Source organism: Meleagris gallopavo, chromosome 3 (assembly GCF_905368555.1).
Source record: "Meleagris gallopavo chromosome 3, MGAL_WU_HG_1.1, whole genome shotgun sequence".
In the NCBI taxonomy this organism is placed as follows: Eukaryota; Metazoa; Chordata; class Aves; order Galliformes; family Phasianidae; genus Meleagris; species Meleagris gallopavo.
Genome location: NC_139406.1, coordinates 42,902,586 through 42,924,195, shown reverse-complemented (window position 1 = coordinate 42,924,195; position 21,610 = coordinate 42,902,586). Strand labels below are relative to the sequence as shown.

At 43.6% G+C, this 21,610-nt stretch overlaps 2 protein-coding genes across 6 annotated transcripts in view; one reads left to right on the top strand and one right to left on the bottom strand.

The window, feature by feature from the left end:
- GNAL (G protein subunit alpha L) overlaps window positions 1-13,743 on the top strand; it is a 178,389-nt gene extending 164,646 nt beyond the window's left edge. For all 4 annotated transcript variants that reach the window (XM_085220750.1, XM_085220753.1, XM_085220752.1 and 1 more), the window contains 5 exons: window positions 707-765; window positions 1,015-1,135; window positions 1,956-2,086; window positions 3,656-3,723; window positions 8,674-13,743. In XM_085220750.1, the coding sequence (XP_085076876.1) occupies window positions 707-765; window positions 1,015-1,135; window positions 1,956-2,086; window positions 3,656-3,723; window positions 8,674-8,820 (526 nt within the window). In that variant the 3' untranslated portion in view covers window positions 8,821-13,743. The remainder of the gene's footprint in view (window positions 1-706; window positions 766-1,014; window positions 1,136-1,955; window positions 2,087-3,655; window positions 3,724-8,673) is intronic.
- MPPE1 (metallophosphoesterase 1) lies at window positions 11,870-20,063 on the bottom strand. Of its 2 annotated transcripts, XM_085220755.1 has the most exons (9): window positions 19,789-20,063; window positions 19,067-19,175; window positions 18,654-18,757; window positions 17,458-17,538; window positions 15,864-15,972; window positions 14,987-15,058; window positions 14,756-14,878; window positions 13,745-13,885; window positions 11,870-12,349 (listed from the first exon to the last, which is right to left on the bottom strand). In XM_085220755.1, exons 1-9 carry the CDS (start codon window positions 20,061-20,063, stop codon window positions 12,167-12,169), a joined length of 1,197 nt encoding a protein of 398 aa, XP_085076881.1. In that variant the 3' UTR covers window positions 11,870-12,166. The 2 variants fall into 2 exon arrangements, with proteins under 2 accessions (XP_085076881.1, XP_031408712.2); XM_031552852.2 differs by having other exon boundaries at window positions 18,654-18,888; window positions 18,989-19,937.
- Window positions 20,064-21,610: the final 1,547 nt, after the last annotated feature.

Here is a 21,610-nt window from a genome sequence, read left to right as displayed (position 1 = left end):
CCAGATGTGGAGTCTTCAGTACAGGAGAGACATGGACCTGCTGGAGTGCATTGAGAGGAGGGCCACAGTAATGATACCAGGTTTAGAATACCTCCACTACAAGGATGGGTTGAGAGAGCTGGGGCTGTTCAGCCTGGAGAGGAGAAGGCTCTGGGCAGACCTGAGAGCAGCCTTTCAGTATCTAAAAGGGGGCTGTAAGAAAGAAGGGGACAAACTCTTTAGCAGAGTGTGGTAAGACAAGGGGAAGTGGTTTCAAACTAAAAGAGATTTAGACTGGATATAAGGAAAAAGTTTTTTACAGTAAGGCTGGTAGGGCAGTGGAACAGGTTGCCCAGAGAGGAGATGTGTGCCATGTTCCTGGGGACATCCAAGGTCAGGCTCGATGGAGCTCTGAGCAACCTGATCTGCTGTAGGTGTCACTGTTCATTGCAAGGGAGTTGGACTAGGTGACCTTTAAAAGTTCCTTCCAACTCAAAGGATTGTGTGATTCGGTGATTCTCCCTGGGGGCGTGGGGCAGGTGGAGTGGGGCAGTGCTCTGGCATGCAGCACAGAAGCCACAAACCTCTCTTCCCGTCAGGCAGTTATTTTACTGCCACTGTCCTCAAAGCTGCCAGATTCATAAACTGAATCCTTGTGCTGCATGCATGCTTCATGTTACTTTCCTAATGCACATGAGTGACATAACATCCTATGGCTTTTTAACAGCATGTTTGATGTAGGTGGCCAAAGAGATGAGAGAAGAAAATGGATCCAATGCTTTAACGGTAAGTAAAAATGTTCCACATTTTAATTTCAAATTTGCTTTGTGCGGAGCAAGCAGCTCAGCATTTGTATTGTTGTACTGACGCTGAGAACACAGTGTGTCACTAATGTGGAAGTCCAACATGATAAATATTTTCTTGAGGCCTCTGGGGCAATAGGGGAGCAATGGCAGTATTACCATGAGCAGTATGTGCTGCGATAACAGAAACTTCCTTTCTCTCTCCCTTCTTTCTTCTGTGTGCTTTGTCCAGATGTCACGGCTATAATCTTTGTTGTGGCTTGCAGCAGCTACAACATGGTAATAAGGGAAGACAATAACACAAACAGACTACGGGAATCCCTGGACCTTTTCAAAAGTATCTGGAATAATAGGTAAAATACACTTCTTTTCTTCTCCCACTGCAAATTCAGCTACAATCCAACTCCCTACAGATTCAGATTCCTTTTAGCACATAGCCAGATTGACTATTCAGAAAATGCCCAAGGCAGGTCTAGGCTATGAGGTGCAGTGGCCAGAGTGATGCATGGATACGTAACCAAATAGCACTATGAATCTGTTCCAAGTGGTGAATAAGTAATGACAGTACACAGGATTAAGTAATTAAAAGTTTCTAGCATACAAGCTCTTAGGATGCTCTACACTGAGTGGTGACTGATGGTAAGGTGAGGAAAAACACTAAGCCAGGTCCCAAAGCTACGTTGTCATAATGATGGTTAGGTACTAACTGGTTAAAAAGAGAGATTATTTACTTTTGATTCATTGGATGTCATACAAGCCATCTTAACAAACAGTGCCTTTGTGTGGATGAACTATTAGTTAAGACAGTGCAGTTTTCCAGCCTTTGTCTCTTGGTTCAGCAAAACCCAGAGAAGTAGACAGGAATGTCAAATTTCAGGAACTGCCATCATTTTCCAAACTTAATTTCAGAAATCGAGTTTAGAAAACAGTGATATAAGACTGTTCATTTCAGTGGTATCTACTGGAGATTTTAGAAATGTATGCACAGATCTTATAAATACATCTATCAGCCCAGATAATAACTGAAATAATAATTCCAGTTCCGTTTTTTTTCTGTTAACCAAGTTCTAAATACTGCGTATAGAGACAACCAGTAAATTTTCCATTGGTGTGATGTGTTTCCTGTGATAAATGTGTCAGAGATAACTCAAACATATGGTTTGTTTTTGACAGGTGGTTACGGACCATTTCTATCATTTTATTCTTGAATAAGCAGGACATGCTGGCTGAAAAAGTCTTGGCAGGGAAATCAAAAATTGAAGATTACTTTCCTGAATATGCGCATTACACTGTACCTGAGGATGGTAAGATTTTTCACCACTTGAGGGATTTGGCTAGCTGGGATAGCCCGTTCCATAGCTCATCTCTGTCTCACACACACACACATGCACATTCACAAATACACACATGTTGTTGTTCACTGTGTGTGAGGTCAGGCAACTGCTCCATCCTGTGCTGTGTGTGGATCGGTGGATGCCGAGGACGTGGCACATGGCCCTGTGCTGCCCCAGGCTCAGGAGGCTCTGGGTGCTGGGGGGGGTCTGGCAGAGACATGGCTTACGTCCTCCTTTGCCCATCAACAGCAGCTTAGGTTGTAGAAGTAAGGGTAATAATGAGGTGTGTGCACCTTCCATTCAGGCTGAAACATTGAGAGTCTAATAATGAGTTTCAAATGCAGAGGATAAATAAACTTTCCCAAAATCTGAGTTATGCGGGCACTAGTTTTATAACCCTGGGGGTTTCAGAAATCTTCAGTCACTGTCACACGAATCTCTCTGTGCCAAGCGTAGACTCCATAAAAACTGAGAGTTTGGGAAAATTACTAAAATGAATATTCCCCATAGTAAGCAAGTTGCCAGGATAAGGTAGCTTTTCATTTTTCTCAGCAGGATTTCGCAGTGAACATCCTGAGTGATCCAGAATATCAACACATGAAGCAGCCTTCATGTCTTTAACCCATGGTTGCTCATTTATTCCCTAATTTTAGACAATGTTATTTAAGGACAAAAGCACTGAACTCTAAGATGCCACTGGTTATGCAGCTGCTCTCTGTTTGCCCCTGCTGCTCCAGAAAAGAGTAGAAAATATTTCCATATTCAGATAAATTCTGTCCTTTATCACATTACGCTTAAAAGCATTTAATGTGGTATCTTAGTCAAGGAGAAACCACGCCAAAGGGAAGTGAATAGATTCTCTCTTCCCTGCACTGTTTAATTTTCACACTTAGGGTAAATACAGAGGTAGATAGAGATGACTTAATCTCCTGACAGACAGTACCAAGTAATGAGTCTTGTGTACAACAAGATTTTAATCTTGGACCCTTTGTATGTTTAAGTGGCAGTACATCTAAGTGATCTTCCCACGTTGGGCCTGGAAGAAAAATACGTATTTATAAAGCATTTGTAATGCTATGGCATTTCTTCAAATGTAACCATGCACTGAATCTTGCACTGGTTTTTTAAACCCAAATTCCTGGCTTTAGAATCTCTGTTCCAGAGGTGCTCTCGTGTTGCACAAGCCAGAGAGCTGTTCTTGTAATCATATTTTCTGATAAATCCCAACTGCCACTTCTTTTATTACCTATGTGAACAAATTTACAGATGTGAGTAAACCTCTTCACGTGTGAGAAACGACACTTGCAAAAACATCAGTAATGTTCAGGTCCCTGAGAGATACCAAATGCTTAGAAATTTATTTCAGATTTTACAGTGCCCTTCCATTTTAGAATTGTGTATCCAGAGTCTCCTGTGGATATTCAGTATTTTAATTTCTGTATCAAGGGACTACTTCCTCCTCACTAAATCTTTTATTGTGAAAAAGAGAAAATTGATTGCCTTTCCTGTTTCTCATATAACTTATTTTTAATTGAACAGCAACACCAGATGCAGGAGAAGACCCCAAAGTCACAAGAGCCAAGTTCTTCATCCGGGATGAGTTCTTAGTGAGTAATTTTGATCTTATGTATGATCCTATCATAGGAAGTATTGGCAGATGGCATCGTTTATTTAGGGAAAACTGGCGAGGTTTTGCAGAAAGCTAGAAGGAGAGGGGAATGTCTGGCAATTCCCTAATTCTTTTCAGCTGCTTGTCTAACAGAACGTTCTCCAGTGCTTGCACATTTTTCTGCCCATTTATTGTAAAGTCACCTGTCTCCTATCTGTCTCTTGGATACAAGCAATTATCAGTCACGCAATCACAGCTTCTTCCCAGAACCAGGGGGCTTCATCCAAAATAACTCATGTCTTCAGTCATACCAAGTCAATCTAGCTAAGCAGGATTGGAGACCAGAACTAAGTCTTAGAACTTTAAATATTGCCCTACTTATAGAAATTGTATGGGACTGTTCGAGAGAACAAGTTTAATCATTAGAATGAAGATGTTTAAAGTCATTATGCATTTACAAATATTGTTAGGATTTATAGCTGTTGAATCAACAGCAAAGAAAGAAGCAATTAATTACGTTCGCACTTTTGGGATTTCCATTCACTGCCTTAACCTTCCTGATTATGAGGAAAATAATCAGATTGCACTGTGTTGAATAAGAGTTACCAAAAAAAGAACACTGTGAGCCAAATCTCTCTGCAGTAGTGCCAAAATGCTGTGAAGCAGATGACACTGAGGGTGTCCAGTTTGGAAGGAGGGTCCAAGAGAACCAGATTACAAGAAAACTGGGGCAAGACTCCTCAACTTTTTGTGCAAATTAATACACCAAGGGCAAGATGCTCACCTTTGATGACTCACTAAGGAGGCCACCTGCAAACCAAGCAGAGAGGGAAGAAGGCATTGGCTTTGCAACCACATGAAAAGCCAGCTATGCATCTGCAGAGGCAGACACAGGTGCTATGGGTTTTGCTGCAGGATAAGAGTTTGGGCTGGGCCCAGCACTGCCGGCAGCAGTGGGTCTGGCAGAGAGTGTCTCCTACATGAGGAATTCTCAGGTGTCTCTCTCCTGGCTTTGTGCTTTGTATTTTTCAACATGATGTAGTCATTTAACAGTGCCTTGAAACCTTGCACTGGTTTGAGAGGAAGTCTTGTGAGTGAGGCATTTCTGGTCAGATATGTGGTCTGAAGAGCCTATGTGCATCCTTCTTAATGTTGGCAGCCAGGGTCAGAGGTCAGTGGCCCTGTGACCAGAGGGGAAAGGGAGAAACAATCCAGTGCAGAGGGGGACTGGAAGGAAGAGGTGTTCATTTTCAGCCTGTAGCCTTCTTGACTCTGCTTGTATTCATTTCTGTCTAAGTCTTTTCATTTATGACCTTGTCCTGCCCTGCCATGTTTTCAGCCATGACTCAAAGGAGTCTGATTTTATTCTTTTATTATCATTCTTACTGTGGGATCAGGTATGCGTAAGTCAGGTATTTATGTGAAAATCATAACTGCTTCAAGACCCTAAAGCTCCCCTTCAGCTCACCAGGCTGTAGATACACATGCTCTTGTGTTCCAGGTAAATTTAAAACAAATAATTTGAATAAAGGAGGATAAATATAAAATCTTCTCCAGCAAATTCAGCTGCAAAGTAATGTGTGAGCGTGAGGAAGGCAAAATACATTGGCCACCAATTTTGGAATCAGTGTGGCTGCCCGTGGCATCCACTGCCTTCAGCTGTCCTGATGGAACTGGAGCCATTAATTTTTAACCATGGAAAATGCTGGGTGCGGCCTGGCAGGGAGCTCACCGCTGCTGCTGGGCTGCCCATCAGCTCTGCTGTAAGCAGCAATGTTTTCTCTTTGGCGTCTGCCATTGCAGGAAACGTGCTTTATAGGAAATTCCCCTTCCTTCTGACAAGGACAGAGGGCACAGGAGCATCCTTTCTCCTCCCATGCTCTTCATCTCTCATTGTTCAGCATCCTCCCTCTCCCACTTTTGGTGTTCTGTACACAGCATTCTCCGTCTGCTGTTATTTTAATACACCACCAGTATGAAGGCAACCCCTGTTAAATCAGGTGCATGGCCGCTCCCATTCATTCTGGTTTTTAAAAAGCTGTTTCTGGAGCTGCGGGAGCTGCTGTTCAAAGGCAGTGTCTGAGCTGCCTCAAACAGAAGCTTGTCTCCTCGCTGGAAACTGTCATCCCCTCCCCTAGATATCAAACATCCTTAAATGAGAGACCTGCCAGGGCACAAAGACTACAGTCTTAGAAATTGATCCTTTGATCAGGTATCACCAGAACAGCGATGCATAGGGTTTGGCTGTGCAAGATAAGCACAAGCAAGCACTTAATGAAAGAACAATTATTTTAGTGAAGCACAAGGAAAAGACTGAATGTTATTAAATTGGTAGGGCTTGGGCCTGTAAACCGTCTTGCTTCCTTCCAGCAAACAGCTGCTGTAAGCACACTGTGCAGAGATGCTGTTGTGCTCATTGCAGTGTGCTGAGATCATGCTGCTTGAAGGGAACTGCCTGAAGGAGGAGGAAAGCACTGCAGCAGCTAGAGGCTGCAGAAGTAGGTGGAGCTCAGTGCAAAAGGGTCGAGCATCCCTGCAAGCACTCAAAGCAGATCTCTAGGGTGCCTGGGTTAGGAATGGTGGTGAATAGAGTTAAATCCAGCTGGCCACCGGTCACTAGTGGTGTTCCATAAGGGTCACCTAGTTCTGGGGCCTGTCCTGTTTAATATCTTTAATCATGATCTGGATAAGGGGATTGAGTGTACTCTCAGTCCTGGGGATGGAAAGCTGCATGGTTGAAAAGGATCTGGGGGTGTTAGTTGACACCCAGCTGAATGTGAGCCAGCAGTGTGCCCAGGTGGCCAAGAAGGCCAATGGCATCCTGATTTGTTTCAGAAATAGTGCAGCCAGCAGGAGCAGGGAAGTGATTCTCTCTCTCTACTCTGCAGTGGTGAGGCTGCACCTCAAGTGCCTTGTTCAGTTTTGGGCCCCTCACTACAAGAAAGACATTGAGGCCCTGGAGTGTGTCCAGAGAAGGGCAATGGAGCTGTGAGGGGTCTGGAACAGCTGAGGGAACTGGGATTGTTCAGTCGAGAAGTGGAGGCTCAGGGGAGACCTTGTCACTCTTTACAACAATCTGAAGGGAGGTTGTGGGAAGATGGAGGTGCGCCTCTTCTCCCATGTAACAGTGATAGGATGAGAGGTAATGGCCTCAAGTTACACCAGGAGAGGTTCAGAGTGGATGTTAGGGAAAATCTTGTCCAAAAGAGTGGCACAGCACTGGAACCATCTGCCCAAGGAGGAAGTAGAGTCACCATCCCTGGAGGTGATTCATGATGAGGTGCTGAGGGACACTCTTAGAGTGCATGGTGGTGGTAGGCTGATAGTTGGACTGGAAGATCTTAGAAATCTTCTCCAAACTCAGTTTTTCTGATTTTCTGATCAGTTTTTCTGATTCTCAGTTTTTCAGATTCTAAAAACAACAGTAATTAGAAGCAGTAATCTAAAAAAAATAGGCTGGACTATCATCTTAGGGCCAACTTTTCTTCTTTTTCCTCCAAAGAAAAAGATCTAGTAACTGGACTCTCCTTATTGCATTTAAGTGGCATTTTACCATCATGTAGATCTGCAAGGGGAAAAAAAAAAGAGAAAAGCAGATGATGCATTAAAAACAGAGGCACTACTGCACTTTTTAGTGCTTCTATAATAGCACCATTGTTGATTTCCAGGCATGGCATTGTCTGTTCAGCACTAAGGCTCTGGTTACCCCCAGAGTTACAAGATGTCCCCAAACATTTCTGGCAGATCTGGAAGCCATACCCTGCACGTGGAAAAACAGAATTAGCATTTTAATTGAGTTTCAGAATTTTGCCACTATTTAGGTAATTTGTAAAACTTTTCAATTTCTTTATTGTTTAGTGTACTTCATGCTTCATATATGGTCTGAACAACTGACCCAGCAACTGAATAGGGTATTAAATTTGTACTTCTCATTAGGGTAATCCCTGAGCTAGGTAGAAAGTGTAGCGTAGTAAAATGAAATTCTTGTTTAGTATATATTTAGAAGCCCTCTGTTTAATCAGCGTAGAGTGTCTCTGTTTTCCTGCAAATCTCTGCAACTTCTTATTGATCTAATTATGTAAATCGTTGCTTTTAAATGTCAGTCATTTGCATATCTAGCTGTACGTATTGAAAGGCCTCTCCCATGGGTAAAACAAATCTCTGTGTTACAGTACAGAGAGAAAAAGCATTGTCCAGATAGAAAAAAAGCATTGCCTTTTGTTGCTTAGCCGCTGAACTTGTAACAACATTCAGGGAGGATTTACCAAAGGATTATGCCAAGAATTGACCTTCGTCTTTTATGCATAGTCTTCAAGATGTATGATCCAGGATGGATTTACATCAGTCAGTCCTACAGTGGCATTTTTTAACATAGTGTAAGATGCTGGGGCATTCTAACCAGAGATCCGGTTGATGCTGGAGCTTCAGTTAGCAGCCTGAAGGGTTGTGCAGCAGTGAACATATAACTCTGAGTGGTGTGATGTGTGCTGGCTCTGTGTGCGTGCTGCTTTTCCACAGAAGTTCAGCCGCTGTCCTGGGAATTCCAGCGTGCTTCGGGCTGAGAAGTGACACCAAGTCTTCAGGAGTTCAAAAATGTGTCACATAATGGCACTACAAAAAAAAGAGAGAGAAAATAATTGCTAGGGTAGACGGTGGCAGGATGCAGCACTGCCCACAGCACGAGTTTGCTGTGTGGTGATGAACAGAGTACCAGTACACCAATCCCATAGTATCATGCATCACTCTTTTTTCCCTCCATTTCAAAATTGTGATTCGTTTTGGAACACTGAAGTCCTTCCTTTTTTTCTTAATTTCAGCTGTTAGGTATATGATGTGCCATTTCCCAGGTTTTGGGTCTCCAGTAAGGCCACGCGTCACTGGGAGAAGAAACTGGTAGGGAGCAGCCCCCAGCAGGACCCCTAACCCTTCTCCCTGCCTGTTTCCACAGAAGATAAGTACGGCGAGCGGAGACGGCCGGCACTACTGCTACCCGCACTTCACTTGCGCCGTGGACACAGAGAACATCCGCAGAGTGTTCAACGACTGCAGGGACATCATCCAGAGGATGCACCTCCGCCAGTACGAACTCTTGTGAGGGGATCGCCGTGGAACCTGTGGTTTTAAATTCTTTGCTCCTTACTCTTTCTCTTGATACTACCCCACACAGGGTGGAAGAATATACTATAGAAATGTCAGTCTCTTCACTTGGTTTACTTTAATTATTTAACCTTAAAGCTGATTTGAAGCGAGTTTGGGTTGGTTTTCCTTCATGCTTTTTGGGACTATTTTTGTGCTTTATTTTGACATGCCACTTCTTCGTCATTCCACTAAGCCCTTTGGCTACCTCTGTTCCCTCGGGTTTTGTTGTTGAAAGCGAGCGCGACCCGCGGTGTGTTGCGGTGGGTCAGTGCCACTTCGGAGCGGGATGTTGGCTGGACGACGCTAAGTCACGGCGCTCCCTCCGTGTGGGTTTCCTTTTTAACGTGACATTGAAGAGTACTTGATGGGTGAAAAAGATTAATGCACTTTGTATCAGGTTATTAAATACTGTCGAGGAAGTAGACACACAATGTAGCAGCACCACAATATTTATTACTCCGTCACAGTTTTTAGCATTTCTGAGTTGCAGGTCAACTGATACGGTGACCTCCTCTTTTAAGCCGTTACTGGCGCAGGAAGTAGAGTAGATACTGAGAGGAATAGTGAAGACAAAGCAATTTCTCTGGGGTTCCGGAGCTCAGCGTCTCTGCGCACCTCAGGCGTTTGAATCACAGCTCCTTTTCAGCCTGTCGCATCTAGGCAGAAAATTGACCGCCCTCACTTACGTTGTTTGTGCTGTCCACAAATGATCCTTTTCGTTCCGATCATTCTTGGACGACGGTCCTCTCCCTATATATATTTTTTTGTTTTACTGCTGGTTTATTATATTGTACAGACTGTAAAATGTAATATTATTTTGTACAACTTTATTGAAGAAAAATACTTGTAGAAGATCTTTGTGCCTTGATTATGGCTGTACCTGTAAAATGAGCTAAGATGTAAGTATGTTTTTGATTGCGCTGTACAGCTTGATGTCAACCTTACCTGCAGCAATGACTGGAGGTAAGAACTTTATCTGTAGAGTTTAGGGGTTTTTTTCTGGTTTATATAAAAATGCTCTTTAGTATAAAAATTATAAATTATGCAAATTAACCACTTACCTTTCCCAGTGAGGTATTACCGTCACCGGATGTTGCAGCAAACATGCCTTTCTCTTTCGAAGTCTCAGCTTTAAAACATTGGAATTCATTCGAGTGTCCAAATTGCAACCTGGTGTTGTTTTAATGGGAACCGAGGATTTATTATTATTATTATTATTATTCTTTTTTTCCTTTCTGTTTAGAAAATATGTTCGGTAATTCTTCGGTCATTCATAGAACTTCACAATGGCACAGACCGATTGTGAACGTGCAAAGCACCATTCTGTAGAGCTCTTCGATCTCTGTACCAACAGCGGCTTTCATTGTGCAAGTAAATAGCGAGAAAGAAGACAAAAAGTTGTATCGACCCTCGTGTCTGGCCTAAGAGAATTACAAGATGACATTTTTATTTCTCTTTTAATAAAGAGACACGTTAGAAAATTGTTTTATTTTAAATATTGTAGAATCAAAATGTGTGAATATTTCTCAAACTTGAATAATTTATGCAAATGACATTCTCAAAAACAAGTTGTGGTACAGTACAATATATAAAAGCAAGAATTGCTGTAGCAATAAGGCATGTCCTTTTTAGTAACTATAACACTGCTTTATATTTTATACATAGGTGTTTTCTGTCTGTGACTATATACTTTTCCTGTGTCCAAGATAACCTGTACAAATGTCTAAAATTACAGTTGCAATAACAGAAACCTAGCGAAGTGTTAGACTACATTACTTCACAGAGTGTTTTACCACACTTGGACCGTTCCCACTCCTCGTTTTAAAGTTAGGGAGAGATTAAGAGCTGACACGTTCCCGACGTTGGCCTCCAACTCGACGCTTCGATCAGTGTTTTGCTGTAAGCATCACTGGTGGTTACAAACCCCTGCCACCACCTCTCAAATTCAAGTCAGACTGCGGCACACTGCAGTCCTTGTTTCTATTTGATGACAAACAACCCCATTTTAGACGCGATAATATGACCATTTTTTCTTTTCAGAAATGTGTAGATTTTCATACGTGCAAGTTGAGTCATCAGATATTTCCCAGAAAGCGAAGGGCTGGGTGGACTGAGCTAGTCAACAAAACCCCTGAATGCAGAGATTCTCTCGCTTCCTGCGCCAATGAAAGTACCAGGACAAGTAACAGGAGACGGTCTTGGCCTCAGAAGCAGCCCCTGCCCCAAGAGCTACCAGCCCAGCAGGGCTCAGCAGGAGCTTTGCTGGGGTGGGTGGCGAGACACAGTGACGTTTGTCGCACCGTCCCTTAGGCACAGTGCGCAGAGGTGCTGAGCTCTGCTCCAGTGCTGCCACCCGGCCGGGGGCTCCTTGCAGCTGCCACCTCCCCAGCACAGAGCCGCTGCACTTCGCAGTGGGACACTACAGAAACGCTAAGAGCTGGCAGCCCTGCGGGAGCCTGGAACAGGAGGCGCCTGCCCCTAGCACCTGCCTGCAGCTGGGGGCTGAGGCCCAGGACAGTGTTACTGCAGCTGTATTTGACCTTCCTTCTTGCAGAGCGGCAGCCGGAGGGCCCCTCACCACACAGATCTCTGGGATGCAATAGGGCCCTCTTTTTTAAGCCCATCATAGCACATCTTTTTAAAAATAGCAGCTTGAGGTGTCAACCTACTTTTGTTTTAAGCAGGTTTCAGGTGTTGTACCAGCAAACTGGATCTGCGAGGCTTCTTCATGTTGCTGTCTGGTAGATGCTAAATGGCAGCCGTCCAATAGTTCAGCGTGACAGGAACTGCAAGGTTTCTTGTCCCTCGTGTAGGACATTCTAAAAAGGTTATGGAAATCTGCATCTCTCAGTGCCGATGTATGTTGCTTTTGCCTGACCCTACCAAATAGATGTGTGACACTAGAAGGGCCACGCAGCAATAAAAGAGAGAAACGTTTCCAGTTTGCAGCACTGAGCCTTCACCAGGGTGTGACACTAGTGCAGACAAGTGATGAGGTGACAGGATTTACATAATGTACAGTTACACTTTTAATATACATATTTGATACAAAAATTATAGCAGGAAAAGGACTCATTTGATTGTAGAATACAGTATTTTTGTACAGCATGGAACGTTCATTTCAGTTAATTATTTATCCTGTAGTAGTCATATCAGCTGTATAGGACTTCTATGGTATGTGTAAATGCAACCTGCCTTCAGACTAGCAATCAAATTAGGTCATTTGCTGGCATGAATATAGTCTGATGTTTGACTGTTCTCAGCTTTGGTATTTCAGTGACTGAATGCAGATGTCTGGCTCTTCATGCTGCTTTATGCTTACTGATTAAACGCTGAGCAAAATAAAATGGTGGAGTGAGAAGCTGAAAATGAGCTAGCACCAGGACGATGAGCAGGGCTCCTGCTGCCCAGTATATAGCGAAGACTCTGCTCTCATGTGGAAGGAAGCATTTGTGGAGGGAGAAGTCAGTTGGTGTTATGCTGCCCTGGAAAAGAAAGACAGACTGTGTCACTGCGCTCTTACAGTGGGTCCCACAGCGGGAGTTGCACCAGAGCAGGCAGCTCCCAAGTTCTGTGTTGTGGGCAGAGGGTTGGGGCGTGCTCCCAGTACCAGTGCCTTCTCCAGGGGGCTGAAGAGTCTGTACTGGCAGTGCTGGGTGCTAACTGGAGCAGCCAGCAGGCCAGCATCAGCCCAGGCACCAATCTGCCTGCTTCTCAGCTAGAGAAACCAAGGAGCTGGGATCCTCCTCAGCTCAGCCTTCAGGAGAATCCAAACTCCAGCTGCGGGGAAGCAACCTGGAGGCAGCCTTTCTGGGCTCGAGTTAGACTTCGTGAATGTGCCCCTTCCTCATCCCAGGCCCTCTTCCTACCCATTACAGACTACAAAATACACGTTGACTAATCCAAATTGCCTACTACTAGCTTAAACAACTGAGAACTTTGTTGGGTTTTGGCTTGAAATCTAATACAAGTTTACAGCAGCCTGAGGCTGAGCTAAAACTATAATGAGGAGGATGTTACTTGAACTGGCCAACCTCTTGTTTTGTCTGGCATGTGCAGAGAGCATACATAGTTTAAAGTCAGCTGCTCTCAGAAATATGGACTAAACACAACTAATTTTCAACAAGAAAGATTAACAGTAGCATAAAATGAATTGCAAAGGTTGGGGTTATCTGTGTATTAAGGAGCCTAAACTCAACAGTAAAAAAACACCTTAAAGATTTGCCCCCTTAGTCACAGACTACTCCATAAAGAGCGTGCAGGTTTTGCTTCTTACTCCACATTTCTCAGAGTTCTGTTTTCTTTCTCTCCCGGGGAATGTGTTGATTTACCTCTGACGATATACTGAGCACTGGAACTGCCTGTGCAAGCAGAACCAACACTGCATGAACGCAGACTGGATGTGAAGAGGCGGCCCATGGGCACGCAAGCAACGCTTTCCCTACGTGAAGTGATCCGTGCCCGAGGCTGAAGGCCACCACCACCACGTGAAAGTTCAGGGTGGCAATGGTCTTTGTTTAGAGTGGGTAAATCAGCTGAGTAACGTGAGCCTTTCTACTGTTCGGTGCACAATACTGATTCTTTTTTACAAGTCAACAGTTTACAACGCGCCCTCATCATAAGCAAATGTCAGATGCTTGTACCCATATACTGATTAGGTCTTTCACAGCATTGCTTTGTACCACATAGAATGTGGCTCCCACAGCTGTACTTTATAAAGTGGACGCAGTGTACTGAGTGGGGTCGGGTGGGTAGGCAATTTTTTTTATTTTTTGTTTTTACAGGTAGAATCAGTTTTAAAATATAGCTGACTGCCATGTTGATTTATTTATGAGAGTTATCTGACAAAAATAAAAAAAAGATAATAATTAAAAACTTACCATGATGAAACTAGGGTTGTTTCTATTCCTCCAACTGAACGATGGGACGCTGATCTCCGGGATCCCCCCCGCGTGCAGCACTTGGCAGGCGCTGTGCGTGTGCCCGCTGAGAATCAGGCGGGGATGGAACCACCACAGCAGCTGCAGTGCGCAATGGGAAAGCACAGCAGTAAGCCGTAACTAACAGGAAACCGCACGCATGGCCCGTTTCTTCTTCTGACAGAATGAAAATGTGGGAATTCTAACAATCTTAGGGAGTGTTTTGGATCAACTTCTGTTTTCCATTAGGCTTACGTTGGCAGTGCAATATCAGTCATAGAATCGCAGGGGTTGGAACAGACCCCTGTTTATGGAGTCCAAGCCCCTGCTAAAGCAGGTTCCCTACAGTAGGCTGCACAGGAAAGCATCCATGCAGGTCTTGAATCAGGGAAGACCCAAATACTGCTTTTTCTATCAACACAGACCAGAAAAACAAAGCTAACAGCATGCTCTCAGCATTGCAGATAGATAGAAATATCATTTTAACAAAACTACTGCGTGTTCTCATCCATGGGAGAACCCTGTACTGCCCATCTTGAGTGAAGACGTTTATGCAGCAGGAGATAAACACCAACACAGTTTTGGAGCATACAGCAACTTCACATGTTCTTGAAGTTACTCCTGCAGCTGAAGCAGTACTGTCAAACAGGGCTTTCTGCTAGGTTTGCCATTAATAGCCACATTATATAAACTACAGAACACTACACTAGAGATAACAGTGGCACAGCACGCTTAAGAGTACCTGCACTTACCACATGCAGAATCAAGGCCGAGATCACACTGACCCTTAAGATCCACAGCTCTACTCAGCAGCCTCTCAGAGGCCGCAGTAAGCAGGAGCCACCAGGGGCAGTTCATTTCAGCAAACGTTTGCCCTTTCCAGAATGTCCGAGCCAGTGGGTTGCCAGGGACCCAGACACTCTCCAACCCACCCACCCACCCACTAATACACAAGCTGCAGATAGAGAAAACCTTTTGTGATGCTTCCTGAGACAGCACATCGTACTTCTCTTTAAATGGGATGGTCTTCTCCTCCGGAGAGGCAGCATCTTCTCCACTGCATTCTGCATCACTTTTCCGATAGAGAGGGTAATGCTGGATGAAATGCAAAGTGAGGATGAGTTGTCAGTGACACACCCTTTCTAGAAAAGTCGTAAATACCCGAAGCGCGTTGACACGCTGCCTCACCCATCCCCAATTCACCTGCAGAAGGATTGGTTGTGAAGCTGGAGGCTTTTCTGCATCACTGCACCTCTTCTCGGGATGGTTCGGTTCCTATGAATAAAATCAATCCATACATACTGTCCTCACCTCTGTGTACCAAAGGAGTGGGGAAGGGACTTACACAACAGCTACAGGTTGAGGTATTGGATTTTTCAGTTGTTTTATTTCCTTTCTTGAGAAAAGCAGTACCAGCTCAAAATACAGTGTTTAAATACTGCACCAACTTCTAGGAGACTGCTGCAGGTACAAGGGGAAAGCTCTGATTTCCCGTTCACAACATGGTGTGAATTGAGCTGCACTCTTCCTGAAGGTGGAAAGCAACCACAGGCTCCCACTGCACAAGGAGGGCACAAGGATTGAAGGCAGCTTGAGATGCAGCATTTAGGGTTAGGCAGTTATTCCACTAGGAGATGTTTTCAGACTGACTGTCAATGCAGCATATGATGCCACCCACCTGGCATTCTCTCCTATGAGAGGGTGTAGAGGGATGAAGCAAGCAATTGGATTTGATGAAATAATACCCTGAAACATTTCCAGGCTAACCAGGCAGGACCAGAGCAGAATCAGAAAAGTACAATAGGATACATAGAGCAGAACAGTGAGCAAAAATAGAAGTGCATGGCTTATTTGATCAGAAGAAAGCTTCTGTTAGCTGACAGCAATAACGAGGAAGTGAGCACCATTAACAGGCTAAGATAATAAATGAGGAGAGCTCTGCTAACGCGTTACAGTAGGAATGGGAGTAGGTTTATTTCAGACAACAGCCTTCACTACACCTTTACTGCTGCTACAGCATCAACATTTCCAGCACAGCAGGCAGGCTGCTGGCTATCACCATGCCTTCAGCAGATCTTACCTGCTGGGAGCAGTTCAGTCTGTGAGAAAGTGCCACAAGCTTCGCCTCTGCAGTGCGGCACAGGGTGCAGCCATCGCCCTCCATGGCCACGCTGTTCACGATGACAAAGCTGGAAAACACCACACCGTGGGCTGAGAGGGAGAGGTGGTGAGGACAGGAAGGTGTTTGCTGTTCATGCACATGAGAATAAGCCTTATTTGATAAAATGCAAGGGTTCCAAAATGGGACACAGTTGAGCAAAACTGCAGAACACTGCAGCTTCTAATGTCACACATTGCAAATCCTTTTCAAGTATCCATCCTGTAGCTATTGGCCTGTCTTGTAGGCTAATTGGTCGTTCTAATTGGTCGTTAATTAGGTTGCATATACTGGCTGCTGTATTTTATGTTTACTCCATCTTAATTACTGTAATAGATACTGAAGCAGTATTTGAGTGAAATGTTACAAGTCAACTAAACTGAATTCTGAGAGAAAGGAAAACTCTGCTTCTCTCTCTGCATGCATTTCAGGCAACAGCAAAGGTTTTTGGATGTTCCATTCCTTCTAGCTGCCTGCCTCCAGCACTCATGTTCATACCTTGCAGCCTTGCAGAATGCAGCACTCGGTTAGTAGGAGAGCAGACATACAGCCTGCCTGCCACTGGCAGCCAGAATTCTGCTGTGCTGTTGTATGAAAGGAGATGCAGAGATGTTCCTGAACTGATTTAAACCTGTTGGAGTAAGTATCTGTAGGACCCTACATCTACATAATAAACAGCATTATACTGAGCATTCGTGAAGCTCGTAGATCTTCCTGGGGAAAAAAAGCCATCACTGCTAGACCTGTTTGGTATATGCTAAACGTCTGCTTAATTAAGCAGTGCAACCTCCTTGTTTCTGGATCTTATATTCCCATGAGTGATGATAACCTCCTAACATGCTGCCAAATGCAGAGCAGCAGTGGCTCTTCTCTTCCTGTAGTACCTTAGGTTTAAAGAGAAATGCTTTGCCACACTCCCATTGCTGCTGTCTCTCCCAGACTCTTGCATGATTCAAAACAGCAACTGAAGAGCATGCACATATCAACTCTGGCACCAAGCTCTGTGCTCAGGGCCTCAGCCTAAACAACATCTGCATGACCCCACCATGTGGGGAACCCTGTGGCCAAACACCTGCTGTGTTCCCAAATTCCTCAGACAACGACCAAAGAAGTTATTAAAATTAATGAAACTTTCAGCTTGCAAGCACGGGAGTTGGTTGTTTCTTTCCTGACTCCTATTCTGCTCTGTTTACAGCCACGGGTCATTACCAGCTGTGAGGAAGTACAAATACAAACCTAAGAATGTCATTCCAACTCCTCAGTACTTTTCCATTTGAAAGAAAATTGACCAAGCAAAAGCTTCCCTGCAGATCTAAGTATGTTTGTACAGAGTGTGTCACCCTGAACATAACACAAGCTAGGTATGAAGTAAAAGTAATAATAATCAGATTTAAGTGAAGCATTCCCCTACTTAGCAGTTCAAGTCATTAGCAATTCAATTCCAGTTCTCATTCTCTTTTTCCACTAACAGCTGGGCAGAACATTTATATATGTATATATATATATACACACTCACTTTGTTCCTTTTCGAGTTATTAGCTTTCCTGAAGTAAAGTTGAAAACTTTTTCAAATCGATGCACCTTGTAAGTGGTCATTCTGCAACACAGAATAAAAATACAACTGAGGTAAGAGACTGGCATTGTAGATAAATAATAGTGTATAATAATAAATAATAATATAATCAATGCTTAAATAATCTGACAGGGCTGCTTTGCAATTTTTAAGCCATTTCCCACAGCTTGCTGCTGCGTTACTTAGAACATCCAGCAAGCACAGTGACACCCAGAGCCCAACAGTGCTGTGTCCTGTCCCAGTCACAGATGTCCCAGGGGAGCACAGGGCTGTGCTGAAAGGATCTAGGGATCCCTGGTGGACAGCAGGTTGGCCAAGGGCCAGCAGTGTGTCCTTGTGGTCAAGGAGGCCGCTGGGATCCCGGGGCATATTAAAAAGTGTGTCCAGCAGGTTGAGGGAGGGAGCTGATCCAACCCTTCTGCTCTGCCCCAGCGAAGCCGCATCTGGAGACCCGTGTCCAGGTCTGGGCTCCCCAATTCAAGAAAGACACAACTTCTAGACAGAGTCCAGCAGAGGGCTACAAAGATGATTGGGAGCCTGCAGTATCTCCCCTATGAGAAAACAGACCCAGGGCTGTTCAGCCTGGAAAACTGAAGACTGAGAGGGAATCTTATCAACACGTACAAACATCCATAGGGCAGGAAACAAGTGGATGGGGCCAGGCTCATTTCAGTGGTGCCCAGGGACAGAACAACAGGCACAAAACTGAATGCAAAAAACTTCCATCTAAGCATGAGGAAAAACTTATTTACTATGAGGGTGACGGAGTGCTGGAACAGCTGCTCAGAGAGGTCATGCAGTCTTCTTCTCTGGAGGTATTCAAAACCCTTTTGGACACCTTCCTATGTGCCCTACTGCAGGGAACCTGCATTAGCAGGGGGTTGGGCTGGATGATATCCAGAGATCCCTTCCAACTGCTCTGATTCTATGAAACCTGTCCTAAACTGTATTCTTATGGTGCATTGTGTGATGCAGGTGAGTACTTGTTAAGATCTTGCTCTAAATTACAATGCCATCTCATTTGATCAAAAGTATTTTACATGAACACAGAAAGTCATCCAGACACAAAACCAGTTGCTGCATGCATGCTGACATTCTACTCTTGGCGCTGCTGTATCTCTTGCACCAAAAGGACTTACTCATAATGAAACCCGATGTCATGATTCCCAACAATAACCACCAGCTCAGTAGTAACTGGATACTTAAACATTTTCTGAAATCTCCTGACATCATCTGCCCATGCCTGCAGGAAGAAAATGAAGAAATTAATGCTGTTCCACAACATGGGAGGAATAGGATAATACAGAAGCACGCACTCAGTAAAATGCTCACGTTTCCTATGTTCTTTATCAGTTGAAAAGTGCCAAGATATTACTAAAAATGAAGGAAAATCACAACACATCAATTCATATCTAAAACACTACAAACTTCTATGAGTAGAAAAGCAAGTAACATAAAACAAAGCCTTGCATACCTAGTCTCTTTTCTTCTGCCATCCATTTCCTTCAAGAAATCCTCATTTTTTGAAACAAGAGAGCTGTTCATGTCATACCTGAGGTGAGTCCCATTTTCCTTCATCAAAGACATCTCCCAGAATAAAAACAATATCTGGCTGCAGTAACCACAAAGCAGTTTGGAAAGATCTCTCCATTTGCCATTCCCTGGAGGGGAAACATGCACCCGGTCATCAATGCATAACTTCTATATCCCCCACTTTGGATACATGAACACAGCCTTTCAGGAAAGGGAAGATGGCTCCTACACACTGAGAATGTTGCCATGAAATTTCATTTAAATACTCAGAAATTGAGTTTAAGTGCTGTAGGTACCTCCTACCTGGTGTGGGTAATTCCACGGCAATAAGATCAGAATGAAATCATGCAAAAAGGAATGACAAGTTGGTTTATTGCTACTGCAATTCCATTAAACAACTATTTATTAGAATAGTAAATTACTGAATGAGTTTTACTACACTATTATTTCTTCAGCAAAAGTTTATAAGGCTCATATCATGATAGAATCAGTAATTTTTCAGCATTTTTTTTAACCAAAACCACAACAACAACAACAAAAATACAGCTTTGTGCAGTAATCATGATTGGGTTACCTTTGGTTTTAGACATGATTTTGCCACCCATTCTTCTACTATAAATATCTCTCAGCTTCCTTTTCTCTGCAGTTAAAGGGATTGGAGCATCAAAGTTCTCAGGCTCCATTAATTACCATTAAAAACTAAAGACAGGATAGAGATCATGCCAAAAATTAAATTACTACCTTCGTAGTTTATCCAGCCAATGTCCTTTGATTTCACCAAGCAGGTGAGTATCAGCTAAAAACATGGCCTTCAGGACTGAAGCTGAGGTCTCTTCATTACCTGTGTGAGCCCCACCTTTCACATCCGGCCATCGACATTGAAAAATTACCACATAATAAATGAAAAATTCACAAAATATTAGCACAGAGCTGACAAAGCACACGAGTTTCAGCAGGAAATAGATCCTCTTCCTCAAAGGACGGCTCTTCACACTGGTCAAGCTGGGACTCAGCATTGCAGTATCAGCACAGGAGTCTTTCCCAGTGGCTAAGTTCTACTCTCGGAGGTGAGGACAGTAGGTTTTGGTCAGAGGGCCAAGAGAGGCTTCATATCAGCATAAAATCCCTGCAGAGAAAATAGAAAATAAAAAAATCCCTCTGAAAAGGTGCTGTGGAAGGCCAATGGAGTTCATTTCTCATCTGTGTGAAATCTTTGGGATAGTAAGCATAAATGCATATATACATACGTGCAATCATAGAATTGTTTAGGATAGAAAACACCAGCAAAATTCATCAAGTCCAACCATCAGCCAACACATACACACAGACAAAAACAATTTACTATCCCCAAACAAGTGAAATGTGGGAAAAATGAGCCTAAGTTAGTGAACACATTGTGTTTCCTAACTTCTTCCACCCTGGATAGCTTGTAACTCAAACGAGGAATTTACTCCCTTTAAAACTGTAATTTTATTTTACACCCAAGAATTTACTACTGTAACAGGACTCAAGGATCATTTCACTTGCTTACAGGCACTTAAGAGAAACTCACTGCTTCTGGTTTAAGGAGGAAACATACACACTTCCATAGTTCTACATCTCAAGTCTACAGAAATCTCTCACATGTGTCAATGTATACCAGAAAAGAGCATCCCAAGAGAGAGGGCAGAGAGGGCAGCCCTTCCAAGGGCAATCAGCCAGGGCCCAACCAACTTCCCAGGTCTTCAGTCTGCATCAGATGGACCCACTTTGTAAAAGCCAACAGCTAATAGAGTAGCAGGGACTCCAGGAAACTATCAAGGTGCTACTCACACCCTCAACAACAAACTTTTACAGAAGCACACCGAAATTCTTGTCGCTGTTCCCCTATTCCACTTACAACAGCAAAATTGCACCCTAGCGGTAAGATGGATGGGACTTTGAGCAACCTGGTATATGGGAGGTGTCCCTGCCTGCAGCAGGGAGTTGGAACTAGATGATCTTAAAGGTCCCTTCCAACAATTCTATGATTCTGTGAAATCAAAAACAGATAATCTTTTTTTTCCCCACAGCCAAAATCTCTATCTGATAACAGACACTTATTTTTAAACATGAACTTGCAAATAAACACTACATAGTACTTGTTCAAGACAAAGAACCATTAGCCTCCATCATGTAACACTTCCAGCATACATTATTTAACATTAGCATGGCCAATTTATAATGGTACATAATCCAGTTCTATCTAAACTTAGTCCTACATGACAAAGCTACTGGCCAGACATCTCAGTTTCACAAAACAGAGGAACCACAAATAAAGGCTGGTTAACTTAATACAAATCTCGCCTGCATTTCAACTAGCAATGCAAAAATCAGTGAGATCTTGTTTGTGCATCTCACAGCAAGGCAGGATTACAGCAAAAATGTCCATCCAACATATACAGCAACAAGCAGAAAAGCAGGTAAACTCACCCTGAGCAAACTGTATCTACCCTGTAACTTGGAAAGTAGGCTGTGGTAGTCCTAAACAGTCTCCTCTCCCAGGAAAAACAGTACTGAGTTGAAGAGAAAATGCTAGTAAGCT